At 33.5% G+C, this 14,143-nt stretch overlaps 1 protein-coding gene and 1 long non-coding RNA gene across 5 annotated transcripts; one reads left to right on the forward strand and one right to left on the reverse strand.

The window, feature by feature from the left end:
* Window positions 1–1,810: 1,810 nt before the first annotated feature.
* Window positions 1,811–11,857, forward strand: LOC135121573 (uncharacterized). 4 transcript variants are annotated; one of them, XM_064045879.1, is made up of 10 exons: window positions 1,811–2,117; window positions 5,742–6,692; window positions 6,746–6,941; window positions 7,319–7,437; window positions 7,494–7,769; window positions 8,776–9,045; window positions 9,096–9,995; window positions 10,056–10,554; window positions 10,610–11,301; window positions 11,357–11,857. In XM_064045879.1, exons 4-10 carry the CDS (start codon window positions 7,407–7,409, stop codon window positions 11,707–11,709), a joined length of 3,021 nt encoding a protein of 1,006 aa, XP_063901949.1. In that variant the 5' UTR covers window positions 1,811–2,117; window positions 5,742–6,692; window positions 6,746–6,941; window positions 7,319–7,406; the 3' UTR covers window positions 11,710–11,857. The 4 variants fall into 4 exon arrangements, with proteins under 4 accessions (XP_063901949.1, XP_063901947.1, XP_063901946.1 ...); XM_064045877.1 differs by having other exon boundaries at window positions 1,814–2,117; window positions 5,742–6,226; window positions 6,337–6,692; window positions 9,096–10,554; XM_064045876.1 differs by having other exon boundaries at window positions 1,814–2,117; window positions 9,096–10,554.
* A 260-nt stretch (window positions 11,858–12,117) lies between these two features.
* On the reverse strand, window positions 12,118–12,481 carry LOC135121574 (uncharacterized). The gene is made up of 2 exons (XR_010279040.1): window positions 12,348–12,481; window positions 12,118–12,294 (listed from the first exon to the last, which is right to left on the reverse strand). It is a non-coding gene; the product is annotated as an uncharacterized LOC135121574 (long non-coding RNA).
* Window positions 12,482–14,143: the final 1,662 nt, after the last annotated feature.

The raw sequence follows: 14,143 nt of genomic DNA on the forward strand, positions 1-14,143 counted from the left end.
AGGAAAAAAGAAAAGATTTTTCAGTCTTGCATAACTATGCAACTGTAAAATGTTTATTTTTTAAATTTAATACCACAATCCCTTCTTCTGCACCTGTGGAACGGGTGTTTAGTACTGGAAACCAAATTCTGACACCACGAAGAAATAATTTAGGTGATAATACTTTTGAAATGTTGTTAATTTTAAAAAATTCATTAAACAATACATAAAAAAATACATAAAAAGTTTTCAGTTATTTTATTCGCCAAAGTTTCAAAAAGTATCTGTTTTCTTGTATCTTGTATCTAGATACATTTCGAAAAAGTCGAAAACAATCTGTATCTAGATACTTTTATCTTCCATATATCTGTATCTGTATCTAGATACTTTTAAAAGTATCTGTCCCCAACACTGATTACTATATTACTTCAAATAAAAATACTCGATGCAATTTTTAATTTTTCAAACACAGGACCACACATTTGTGGTCTCCAAAATGTTATATTATGTTGATGTAGTCCAAAAGAAAAATATATTTGTAATCAAACTATCGCCGCGACAGCACTGGATCGAGCGTATGAAACACAACTCCGCGCGTTGGTTATAAATCAGAATGTATAAAGTACGGCGTTCATCGTTTGTAAGTCACAGCGTCCAAAATTTATACTAACTTATATTAGCAGCTATATTCAGAGTTTTCAAAATCTGTCTAACAGTCAGAATGTAAAAACGGAATGTGTGATTAAATAATCATTTATTCGTAAACGTCTATAAATTTGCTTAAGGTGCTTTATTTCCGCGATCCTCATACGATAAGAGACGGCTATTTGGATCGAAAACGTAAATTGGGCCAAAAATTTTGAAGTTATGTTATTAGCATTTCTGTTTGTATTGCCAAAAGGGTGTTGCAATTTTGCATTCATGAAGCGAACAGCTATGCTAAACTTAAGTTGCATATTTATCTTTACGTTTATTTACTCTCGAGTTAAATACACGTTTTGAAATTAAAGAAGCATTTTTTTTCATAGGACGCGTTCCGTCATTACCAAAATTTTAATAGTTAACTCAACAAACTGCATTTTTCTGAATATACCAATTTCTAGAATAGATACGTAAATTTATGAAGCCGCTTTCGTTGTTTTGTAAACAATTTTTTTGTAATGATTCATAAAAATAGAATTTTCAGTAAGAACTTGACTTTCAAAAGTTCCAAATCAAAATTTAATATTCATCCCTAAAAGGAAGCGGAATATCTTGTTAAGTAATAATTATTTAGGCATCAAAGGTGAAATCGTATCATAACGTGCTTATCCCCGTAACACCGCTAAGAGAAGTCTCTTAGTCCTGAAAGCAGAAATAAAGTCAAAAATTTATAGGTTATATTATTAGAATTCTCGTTTGGTATTACCAAAACGGTGTTGCAATTTTCCATTCATATTGCGAACAGCAATGCGAAACTTAATTTGCATATTTACAAATAAGATAGTAAGAGATTAACGTCTCTGTTATTTTAATGTTAAACAGAATATCGCTTTTTTAATTAAAAATTGACTTGAATTGAAATTTTCAGCGCTGTTGCCACTTTATTGAGGCTCAAAATATTAACGAGAATGACAAATTTCTAATTTTTTACTGATAAATAGGTAACCATTGATAGCAGTATCGTAGCGTATTGAATAATTTTAAAGTTTATTTGTCTGCGTTATATGCCAGCATGAAAATGTTACTCATCGTTATTTTACTGCAAACATTTAAATCAAATTAGGGAACGATGCATCTGCATCTGATGCATCCAGCGTTGTCTCGTTGACCTTGGAAATCTGTAGCAAGTGTAATAATATTGTGCAATACTGTCTACTGCACTTGCCGCCAACCTACCAGCCTACCACCGCGTCCCGTCAGTCTCCAATTTGTAGTTGTAACGAAGAGTCGAATGTAGCCGCTGTTGTTGTTATCACGCTATTGTTGTTTATTGTGCCATCGTTGTTTATTCTGCCATCGTTGTTTATTCTGCCATCGTTGTTTATTCTGCCATCGTTGTTTATTCTGCCATCGTTGTTACGTAAAAAAAGTGAATTTTATCACAATATGTGTGACTCGGAAGCAGGAAGTTCTGGCCTAGGTCGTTCTAGAGAAAGGTAGGTGAATAATTTTTTTTATTACGCACTTCAATAACAATAATTTCTGGTGATTCTATACTTTGGCTTAAATTGTTGAACAAAACGTGTTGTGCAGATAACGCTAGGGGAGTTCCGGCCACAGTGGTTTGGTGGTCATTTTTTCACTTAGATTTTTATACATTTTAGTTGTGTATCATTAGTCCGATGTATTTGTTGAATGACGACCGCCATTAACCACACAAAGTAATTATAAAAAAAATCAAAAACTTAATTTTAACGCAAAAGTAGTCGTAGAGTCGGGTGGCGTAAAATAAGGGCCTGAATAGAGAATACTTTCATATTTAAAAGTAAATGTATTTCAGTGTGCCATCTTTTTGAATTCAGTTAGAAATACTGTTAAATTATGTGGTTGATCCATATTGGTAATCAAGAAAAAAAGCTCATTTATCAATGACCTCAGACTTGAAAAAAATTACATCTAAAACAACATTAAAGTTCCGTTATCATAAAAATTCAGATATTTATTTCTTAGCGATCTTTCTGTTAGTGTTATTAAATTGATCTTGTTTCAACGTTTTTGCCGTAGCCTGGTATTTTTTTCTTTTTCAAATTTTTAACTTACTATTGCTTTTGTTAAAGTTTAAAAACATATGCTGCCCATAAGGAATACGAAAGTTGAAAAATGTTGTAGATTGTTTTTAGTACTTGCATTTTTATGCTGCTCTTGTAGTGATACAGTTTGATTTCAATCGATAAGCTTCTACGACAAAAACAAAATTTTTCACAAAAATGGCTTTCTAAGAGTAAAACAATAAAAATGCTAATGCTAGTTTGCTAAATTTTTATAAATACATATATGTCTATGTCAGGGTTGGAAAAAATCGGATTAAAAAAAAAATCAAAAATCAATGATTAGTTTTTAAATTACATTTTTTTTGTTTTTTTTAATGTTTTTAATTTTTCTTTGATTTTTTTAGTTTTTCGGTTACCCACAGTAATTCAAACTTCAAAAGTAGTGAGACAAAAATTAAAAGTTATGTAACTAAATTTTAACTTTTAATTATTTTTATTCAGTTTTTAAAAGCTATATTTTAGTAGTTGTTGTAATTTTCATTTTCTAGGTATTTTCATACATTCACAAATGCGGCTCTGCCTAGTTTGAATCGTGCCTCTATCGGCAAATGTAAACTGCAGCTGACGAAATAAATACTTTACGTTCCAAGAGTCTAATTCTATTAATTTTGGGAAAGTGTCGTAAAACCATTGTCAGTTTCTTTTATTGAAAGCTTGAAAGGGTCTGCATCCATTGTAGACGTAAACGTAAACATGCCAGATGCTTGTTTTTTGCTATTAATTTACGACACTGCCAAAGTTAGGAGAATTGGATTGTACTTGTAAATTGTAACGGATCTTTCGCCTTCGTGGTGTCCCGGAAAAATCTACGTAAATTGCGGCGGCACTCAGGTAGTACCCTTATTGAATTAAATTGCATTTAAAAGACTGTAACATGCATTATATGCTCGTAATTCAAAAAGAAAATTTAAAAAATCAAGAATGATTTAAATCAATGATTAAAAAAAAAATACTTGGTTTAAATTACGATTTAAATCAAAAAGTCAGGCCAACCCTGGTCTAGGGACAATATCGAGTCTGCAACTTTCGCAAATGATAAAAACTACTTCGCGTCAGTTATACAACAGAACAATAAAATCGGAACGCCCTGCTATCAATTTGAATATATTTTAAGTCCATTGGCTTCAATTAATCAAAAAATTTGTCTAATGTGTTACGCAGTTATTTAACAACACAGTAGAAAAGAGTATATGTTAATAGTGCTAGTAGTGGGAGTAGATTAGAGCTTGGGTAGTTATTAAAATCTAGTTGTATTGGCTTGCTTTCTTTCTTCTTCTAACAGACCTGAATTTTATCGCAAAAATTTCATATCATTATACAGGGTGAGTCACAAAACACGCGGTCATCGATAACTCATAAATTGTTAGAAAAAAAGTCAAGCACCAAAATTTACGATACTTTGAGGGCTGTATGCTAAAATTATTTTTATTTAACTCAGAATCTTCAGTTTATTAGGGTTGGGACACTGCTTGTTTTTTTTTTTTTTTAATGAAACGCCCATATATTTCTACATTTACTAGCCATTTCCTGGTTTTTATAAGCATAATTTATCATTTAAAATCGATTGCGAGGTTGCCACGTTATTCCTTTTTTTTTTAATTCTTTCGACAATGAAAGAGTTATCAAAAAAATCGCAAATTGTGTGTTACAATATTTGGCACTTTGTTGTCGTACCAATTAAATCAAATTTTAAAATACCCATTGTTTAAAAAAGTTCTGATAGTTTAATACAATTTACAAATATGGATATTTATATTTTTCCATTAGCACACAGTGTTTTATTACGATATCTTATTCTAATTTTGTGCTCATTTTTTCAATATGTCAATGTCTCTTAAAAAAGTAAAAAAAAAAACATAGGAACTCTCAACTTTAAATATAGAAAATACTTAACAAATGGGGAAGAAAACAAAAAATAGAATGAGATGCGATAATAAAATACATGATGTTGTATTTGAAAAAATTGGAATATCGTTATTTGAAAATTGTAATACTTATTTTTTTGATAAACATTATGTACATGAAGATTTAATTTTATTTATACCACAACAAAGCGCGTCTTTCCACAAAATCTTGTTACACAAATTTAAAAAATAACCCTGCTGCGATTTTATTTGTGAATACTTTCATTCCCAAAAAAATTGAAGAAAATTGGAATAGCGTGCCAACGTGGCATCGGAATTTCAAAAATAAATTATCATTTCTAATAATTGATGAAACATCAAGGAACGCGCGGTAAATGACTCGCCCTGCGAAATTTGTAATATCTCATTAAAAAGTATTTTGAAAAAACTACGAATAGGTAATAATAAAAAAATTAGAATACTCTGAAAGTGAGGGAAACTCTGGACATGCACATTTAGAAAAGCAGCGATATAGAACAAAAAAATAACAAAAATGATAAGTACATATCAGCATTTTTTTAATTTTGTAATTATTGGATATATTCTTCCCATTAACAGAAGATAAAAAGTACAGTAACGTATTGTTTACGTGAAATTTAGAAATAGTAAGTTCAACATGCATGTTTTGATTTCATTTTAAAATAATTCACTTACAATTTTATGTTATACAAAGTGTCAAACGATAACACAAGCTGCATTATCACGTCAAAACAAACCAACAATTATTAAGAAGTTGGGGCCATAGTTTGCTCCAATCCGAATTAAAATACGCTTTTGAGGATCTATTAACGCAGGGTCAGAAAGAGTACTAACGGCAAAATTGGCAAGGTCGATAACAGCACATTTGCGACCCCAACTTCTTAAGGATGATTTCTTGCTTGATTTGAAGTGATACAGCTTGCGTTAACGTTTGGCAATTCAAACCTGCCATCCTGTATAAAAGTAAAAAATACGCAACTCCTAAAAAAACGGTGTATATTCAAATTGTTCCCTGAAAACAGTTTTTAATTAATCTCTTTGAAGTCACAATTTTTCAACACTAGATTATATTTTGATTAAAGTGCAACACTTCAAGTCAAAGTTTCAGTATTTATTTTTGTCGTAGTTATTGTACGAAATTCTCGAAGGGGGAATGTAAAGATCCGATGTGCAATTTAAAGCATCCCTATAAGTTCTGTCGGGACTTTCAAATGGAGAGATGTCATAGAGAGTACTGTCGATACCTTCATGTGTCCTCAAAAGATGAAATCCAGTACAGAGAAACGCTATATCAAAGCGACACCATGAGGTACGAGACGTTGAGAACATTACAAATTTCGGGCATTTGTCAAGAATTTAAACAATTCGGCAACTGTAAATACGGAAGCAAATGCAAATTTACTCATAGGACAATAGAGGAACAAGAAAATGATAAGTTTATTTGTCCAGTCTGTTTCTCCGAAATAAGCATGACCTCTTGGTGCATTTTGAACCCTTGTATGCATAGTACTTGCGAAGGTTGTTTAAGAGAATTGATTGCACGTGATATGCCTCAATGCCCTGTATGCAGAGGCCAAATAGAGGAGGGAAGTTGTCCACTTTCTTTTATTGGTACTTTTTTTTTTAATTTTTCGTCTTTGACTCCAATTTAATCGATCAGCTTCAGTAGCTCATCGGTTCGATCCGCTGAAATTTTATGTGCTATATGATCTCGTTTTTAGAATTTTAACACCCACTCCCTGCAGAGAGTTCTTAATGAAGAGATGTAGAAGGGTTCAGTGCAAATACCGCCATGAATTTATTATATGTAACAAGATCCAATGTTTGGGCAGTTTAAAGTGCATCATGGTACATAATTTAACTCCGCAGGAAATAGAGCAGGTTGAAAGTGAGGAGATGCCTTTTTCACAAAATATTAATATCGAACTGCGTCGGCTAGCCTATGTTATAACAAATAGTTATAAAGCAGATATCCAGAATCATATGTGTACAAGGGAGCTCACAAGAACAGAAACTTGTATAAGAAAAACATGTGTAGTCTGTAAGCCTCAAGAAAACTATCCGTTGCCCCTCATGAGTATGTTATGACAAAATGTGTTTGACATTTTATTTTTCACTTTTTTTTATTAGGAAAAATTGTATGCCACTCCTGTAGATTGCCATTGTTGCCCAGTAAGTCTTTCTACTTAGTCACATGCGGGCATGTTATTTGTGAACAATGCTTATCTCATGCCAGAGTGGTGGTCTTAGAAGAGGACGACACAGTTTTATATTTCTGCCCTGATCCCTTGTGCGCTTCAATGACTGAAGTCAAAAGATTGCATTGGTAAGTAGTTTCGCTTTTTGCTTTCGTAGAAAATTGTTAGAAATTTAGCTTGTGATCAGTAGTGGAATCTTGGAACTTCATTTGGTACTTATAATTATGTAATTATTCGCTTCAAACAAAAATACTTAACAAGCAGGAAAAACCCGTTTTCCGGTTTCAAAATAGAAACAAAACGGGAATTTTGTTTTCTTGCTTCAAAACAAAAAAATTAAAACACGATATTTCAAAAGTTCGATACACCAATATGTGGCAAGGTGTATCTGGCTCAAAGCAAAAAATTGTCATGTTTTCGCATTTTTTCTTTTTCGTTTCGCCCAAGAAATTTTAGAACCAGTGTTTGTGTTATGGTCTTAACGAGTTCATCACTTATTTTTCAGAAAAAAAAAACGTCTTACCCATCACCTGACATATTCAGAGGGAACTCCTAAAATCTTTCAAATATGGCATAAAACACTCAAAAAAAGGATGCTGGACAATGTTATAATGAGTAGTTCAGGTAACTCATTTCTACTCTTTATAATCAATCTATTTCATGTCAATCTTCTTCTATAGATCTGAATGTTTTGAAATTGGCAAAACAACATTTAGAGGACACAGAATGTTGGCAAGTTGATTTGGTGCGACCAATAGAAGAGATCGTTTTTGAATACGTACCCTGCAGCCGATACGAGATAAGTGACAGCGACGAAGAACCTTTCCAAAGTAATGCTACCGACGAAGAATATGAGCCAACTTCTGAAGTGTCAGAAGAAAGCGATGAAAATGGCGAAACATCTGAGCACACGAAGTCTCAGTTACAGACTTGCAAGAAAAGATTGTTTGAAGGAGGTAGGTATTTCATTAAGTAATTATAATTACGAAATATTCAGGCTTTTTGTAAAAAAAATCCAAAACGTCTTTTTAATGGCCGACTTAGATTTTTTTACTCTTGTCTTAAACTCAGGTTTCTATTTTCTCGGATTCTGATCAATTTTATTAAAATGTCAATTTTTTTTCGTTAGCTTTCTTGCTAACATTTCCAAAGATGCTATAAAAATGATTAGTACCTAACTTAACATAATAAACGTAACTTACATAACACATGTAACACTAATTACCTATACATTATACATATGCTATTTCCAATATACTTTCGTGCATAAACATAAACCAATATTACACATTTTTGAAAACAAACAACTTACACACATCCATCACATATTTTTATTCGTCCATCTGAAAAATCTTTTCTTAACTCAAATGTTAAACTCCAAACCACCAATCGGGTGTTATGTAAGTTGCAAATAAGACTTTTGGCATACCAAAACTTTTTTTTTTAAATAACTAGAAAAATTTTTTCTAGCTATGCCTGATACCTAAATGTAGTATATTTTAATATACAGGGTTAGTATAAAGTCCCGGAACGGGCGAATAACTTTATTTGAAAAGTTTTTTGCTGAAATTTTTTTTGGATATATACCTACAACATTGATTGCATTGATTACAACATACAGGTTTTTTGGCATTTTCTGATGCAGAATAAAAAACTAATTTCAGAAATTATCAACTTGTTTATTTCTAGTGAAACAACATCTGGGTGTTCCATTAAAGTTGCCATGTTTAATTATACATCCAAAGCAAATTTCAGAAAAAAAAACTTTTCAAATAACAAAGTTATTCAAACGTTTCGGGACTTTATACTAACCCTGTATAATTCTCTGGAACAACCCAATAAATAATGTATGCAATGCCATTTGAAAAGTAAGTTACTCTCATCTGTAGAGATTTTTACAACTTACGTTATACCTAATATTAGTCGTTTATAATGTTCTAATAATTTTTCAAATATTTATAGAAGGACAAAGTTCAAGTAGTTCTTCAATGCCCACTACCTCGAACCGCAATGAAGACTTTGACTTGATGTTTACGCCATTGGTTTCGCCTGTTGAAGAATCAAACTGCAGGATTTCCGCTCATTTGACCATTTATATAAAGAAATGTTTCGTTTCAATGAAGATACACACCGTTTTACATGAAGGGCATTACGTTTGTGATGCTTGCAGTGGAGATGACAATACCATCAGCGGATTTTTGTATTCTGGTTTGCCCGCGACAGACCATAAATGTATGTATAGTAACAAAAAAATGCAAATCGAAGTTTAATTTTTGTTGTAGGTAATAAACTTTCCGACAAAAACAGAACACTTGTGCTGCTGTCTAGAAATTTTGGCGAACGTGAAATCCAAGTGAAAGTTCGTTACTGTCTCCCCGTCGGAAAATTAATAGGGGAGGAACTGCCGATTGAAGAGGAACGTAAGTTCATAACACCGTTAATTATGGATTGTGGTTCTTCTGCCCTAGTAAACCCATTAACGTCAAAAACCAAAGGAAAACGCCATTGTTGTTATTTCTGTGAACAGTTTTTTGTTGAAATGTCTTCACATATTCTTCGAAAACACAAAGATCAGGAAGAAGTGAAAAATATTATGACTATGAAAGCTAATAGTGTGGAACGGAATGCTGCGTTACGAGAGATCAGGCGAAAGGGTGATTATAATTTTAACAAAAATGCCACCTGTGAGGAAAAAATTGCTATAAGGAGAGTAGTGACAGGACAAGCCTCCAATTTAATTACTTGCCCAAATTGTTTTGGTGAAATAATGACCAGAAACTTTGCTCGACATGAACGCAAATGTACTGGACGGCCACCAAATAGAAGAAATGTGCTTAAAGAAGCTCGCTTTAAGATTATCCAGAAGGAATTTACAGCGAATTCTTTCAGTCAGAAACTTTTTCTCGCTTTCTTAGAGCCTGTTCAAGTTGGGCTAATTCTACACGAGATATTAGAAGATAAATGTTTGAAACTTGTTGCTGAAAGATATTCCTTAATGCATCGTGGTTCATACAGCGCATTAAAGAACGATCGCCAACATTTGCGTAGAATGGCACGATTGATTTTAGATGTTAAAGACATAAACCCCTCCATTCTGGATTTTGAAGATCTGATACTCTATGGAGGTTATGATGCCTTACTAGAGGGAGTTTTCAATTTGTGTTCACTTGACAAGGAAACAGGCGAGTTTGGAAAGCCAAGTCTGGCAAAAGCTTTACGATCGAGTATTACATTTCTTTTAGACGCACTTAACGTTGATTATTTAACTCATAATCTTCCCACACAATGTGAAGAGCGTGGCCGTTTCGACAATTTCAAAACTCTCCATGATAAAAACTATGGAATCTATGTTGGCAGGTCAGCTGGTCGAACCAGCTTGCAAAGAAAAGCAGCCAAATTACATAATTTACCAAAGGCAAAGGACGTTAAATTATTTTCCACATTGATAGTTTCTGAAGCGGAGCAGGCGTATCAACGGTTACAGGACGGTTTCGATTTCGACACATGGCTAAAATTAGGAAAGGCTGCGTTGGCAAGAGTTATTGTGTACAATAGACGTAGAGTCAGTGAAGTTGCAAGTATGTCGTTGGAATTGTATAACAAAAAAATCGAACTTGATGATGAAATACTTCAATCCCTTCCAATGTATCAACGGGAGTTAGCGAATAAATACAAAGTTATGACTTTGATTGGAAAGCGTCTACATATATTACATGTGCTGTTGGACGAAAATCAATGCAGGTAAATGAGTACTTTGATTTTTCTACTTTTTAAAAGATTTTTGATTGTGTTGTAGGTATCTAGATATGTTTCTCCAATATCGAAAAGAAGCTGGTGTTCCCTATTCAAACAATTACCTTTTTGGTATACCTACGAGAGCGATGTTTATCGATGCTTCAGTTGTTTTAAGAGATTACTCAGAGAAATGTGGTGCTGAAGAACCGCATCTTTTACGTTCCACTTATTTAAGAAAACAAGTCGCAACCCTTTCCCAATTGTTAACAATGAATGACAATGAAATCGGTCAGATTGCAAAATTGATGGGTCATAGTCAGAAAGTCCATGAACAAGTATATCGACAAGACGAACTTTTATTTCAACTAACAGGGTGGGCAAAATTTTTGACTATCGTAGATGGAGAAGAACTCTTTTCATACAGAGGTAAAAGTCTCGACGAAATACTCACTATTGCACAAGATTTACCAGTACCTGAAGAGGATCCGGCGTTAGACGATCATATTACCTCTGAAGAATTATTAGGAGACAATCTCAGTTTGGATTCGTTTGAAACTACCTGTTCAACAGAAAGTACAATCAACAGAATGGAAACGAACCTCATGCAGGAGGTATCAACAGACACTCAAGTCTCACAATCAGGTGTGATAGAATGTTATACTACAGACAATATTACTGAAGTGCCTTCGGATCGTCGAAAGTGTGACAAAGTTACACATACTACACAAGAAGCGCTTTCTGAAAAAGTAGGGGGTACGTATGCTGAAAAGTCTAGAAAATTGTATATCATTGCTGATATTTTTTATAGCGAGAGCCAGTACTGAAGACCGGAGGATTGAAACACCAAAGAAAAAAATATCGAGTCACAGGGGAACTTTGAACACGAAGTCACCAAAATCGCAGAAATCACCAAGAAAAACGACAATCGCGGAGATAAAGCAGAAATTGCAAATAACTCCTGTAAAGAGAAGAGGAAAGAAACCATTCACCTCAGAGCAAATGTCTTTAATGCAGAGACATTTTTCGCAATACATATCCAGGGGTCATTTGGCACCACCGAAGCTGTGTGCAGAATTTGTTGAAACGAACCAGCTCTTCTCTGATCGCAGTGGTCGAGACGTGTACAACTGGATCCAGTATCAGAGAACTAAGCGAAGATGAAACTAGTGGATCAGCTGTCTCTTTTGTTTTTTTTTTGTTTTGTTTACAAGTTGTGATAATTTTTGATATTTTTGTAATTTTAAACACTGACTTTACATGTTAATATTGTATTAAATTTTATAATATAATAAAAAATGTCTTAAATTCACAGCTCGTATTTTTAACTCGAGAGTAAACACAAACGTGCAAGTAATTGCTTTCTGCAAACAGGAATGCAGAATTGCAAAACCGTTGAATTCGAGACTAAATAAACGAAAATATAAAACTTAAGATTTGCATTGCTGTTCTCAAGATGAAAGCTTAATTGTAAAGCCGCTGTGTTCTGTTGTAAGTGTTGCAAATCATTGCGAATGTAGTATGCAACCAACCTTGCTCAATTTTTCGTTTAATTACATGAAAACATATCAATTTCCGAATTTTAAATCAAATAGATTTATTCAAGCTTTCATGTTTACAATATTTTGTATAAATGTTAATTATAATATGATGGTGGAGTTGTCAATGTCCAAGTAGACATCCTGGTAAATTTTTCAACACAGTCAGGATAACACATAAACGTTCCACGGGGCTAGAGAATATTCGGGCCTAAGAGACTAGCTGAGACACACACAAATTGTGTTATGCCATTTCTGACTTACCAACTTCATCGCCATCTGAATATGAGTAGAATCACTATAAAGCCATTAAACTCTTAGGCCGGTGTACCCCCTTCGCCTGCTAAGATGTGTAATAATGGCACGGGCCTAGAGCGTTGTATATCGTCATGGCTATTATTATTATTATTATTATTGTTCAGTATGTTCAACAGAGTTGACCTCCAATTACAGAACATACATCACAGAATTTAATATTTAACAGTAAAATTTATTTCACGAACTCCTTCCTTTAAAACAAAAATTTTATTCAAGATAAATCTGAATATTCAAGACTCCTCAGCTCATTGACAGTGGTATGAAATAAGTCTAGGTGTAGATTCACATAGTTCCCTACCCTGCACATTGTTTGTAATGGTGAATATTTCAACACATTTGTACGCGGCGTGTGATTATAAAATAATGATCCTTGCCTCGAACTGTAAGATCTTACGTTTACATGGAACTTGATCTGTGCAAGTAAACTGGGACAATCTAACATTGAATTTAGTAATTTTTGTAGGAATATGACTTTCGCTACTTTACTTCTTTGAGTAAGAGTTTGAACAGCAAACCTTTCTAAAAGTATGATCTGGGAATATCCTACACTAGGATAGAATCCATCAGTTCTGAAACATAGATATTTTAGGAATCTTCTGAGCACTCTTTCCAAATTGACTATATGACACTTATAATGTGGAAACCATACAACGGATGCATATTCCAACTTGCTCCTGACAAACGCATTAAAAATTTTTAATAAAGTAGAATTGCTGGAAAATTCTCTAGCGTTGCGAATTACATATCCATAAACCTTAAGTGAGCTATTTACCGTCCTCTGAACATGTTCTGCAAACGATAATTTTTTATCAAATACCACACCCAAATCGGTAACTACTTCCGGTCTGCTCAGTGGGAAATCCTTTATTGTGTAATTCCACAATATTTCATCAAACTTAAGTCCGAAAGACATAACAACACATTTGTTTTTATTAACAGGAAGCTTGTTCATGCGACACCATTTAGTAACAAAGTCAAGGTTGTTTTGAAGAGTTTCACAATCCGAAGGATTGCGGATCATAGTAAAAATCTTTATGTCATCCGCGTATAGTAGACATGGTACGTTCAGCTCCGCCACGAGATCATTAATAAATAAATTGAATAGCAAAGGTCCTAGAACTGATCCCTGGGGTACCCCTGAAGTCGCTATGAATTCCTCTGAAGAAAAACCATGAACGAAAACATATTGTTTACGATTACACAAGTAAGAAGAAAAAAATTCGACAACTCTTGGAGTACAGCCCATATTACTAAGTTTAGTCAAGAGAATACTATGATCTAATTTATCAAATGCCTTTGATAAATCAAGGTAAATAACATCAGTCTGAAAACCGGAGTCTATTGAACTGGAGATATATTGAGTAAGGGCGCACAAATTAGTAGTTGATGACCTACCAGGATAAAAACCATGTTGCACTTCTGTCAATGAGTTTTTAACTTGAAAGAAAATTTGCTTGTAAATAACAAATTCAAACACTTTTGAAAAGTTGTTTATTAAGGCTATTGGACGATAATTTTCAATACAAGTCTTATCGCCAGATTTAAATATCGGAACCACTTTAGCGTCTTTCCACATATCCGGAAAAGAAGCACTTCCCAGACATAAATTAAACAAAACTTTCAAAGGTCTAGCAAGACTCTCAGCACATTCTCTGATGATTAATGCCGGTATTTTGTCTGGACCAGCCGTATATTTAGGTTTGAGTTGATGCATAGCTTCAATAACATCATGTTCTGAAACA

This window comes from Zophobas morio, unplaced genomic scaffold, assembly GCF_036711695.1.
Source record: "Zophobas morio isolate AGI-343-1 ecotype UQ-CSIRO unplaced genomic scaffold, CSIRO_AGI_Zmor_V1 ptg000627l, whole genome shotgun sequence".
Classification (NCBI taxonomy): domain Eukaryota; kingdom Metazoa; phylum Arthropoda; class Insecta; order Coleoptera; family Tenebrionidae; genus Zophobas; species Zophobas morio.

Excerpts from the sequence above, each read along its gene's own strand:
- LOC135121573 (XM_064045876.1), top strand. The coding sequence starts at position 7,407 with ATGCTGGACAATGTTATAATGAGTAGTTCAG. Across the intron at positions 7,438-7,493 it reads TGTTATAATGAGTAGTTCAG|ATCTGAATGTTTTGAAATTG; the intron begins GTAACTCATTTC and ends CTTCTTCTATAG. Across the intron at positions 11,302-11,356 it reads GCTTTCTGAAAAAGTAGGGG|CGAGAGCCAGTACTGAAGAC; the intron begins GTACGTATGCTG and ends TATTTTTTATAG.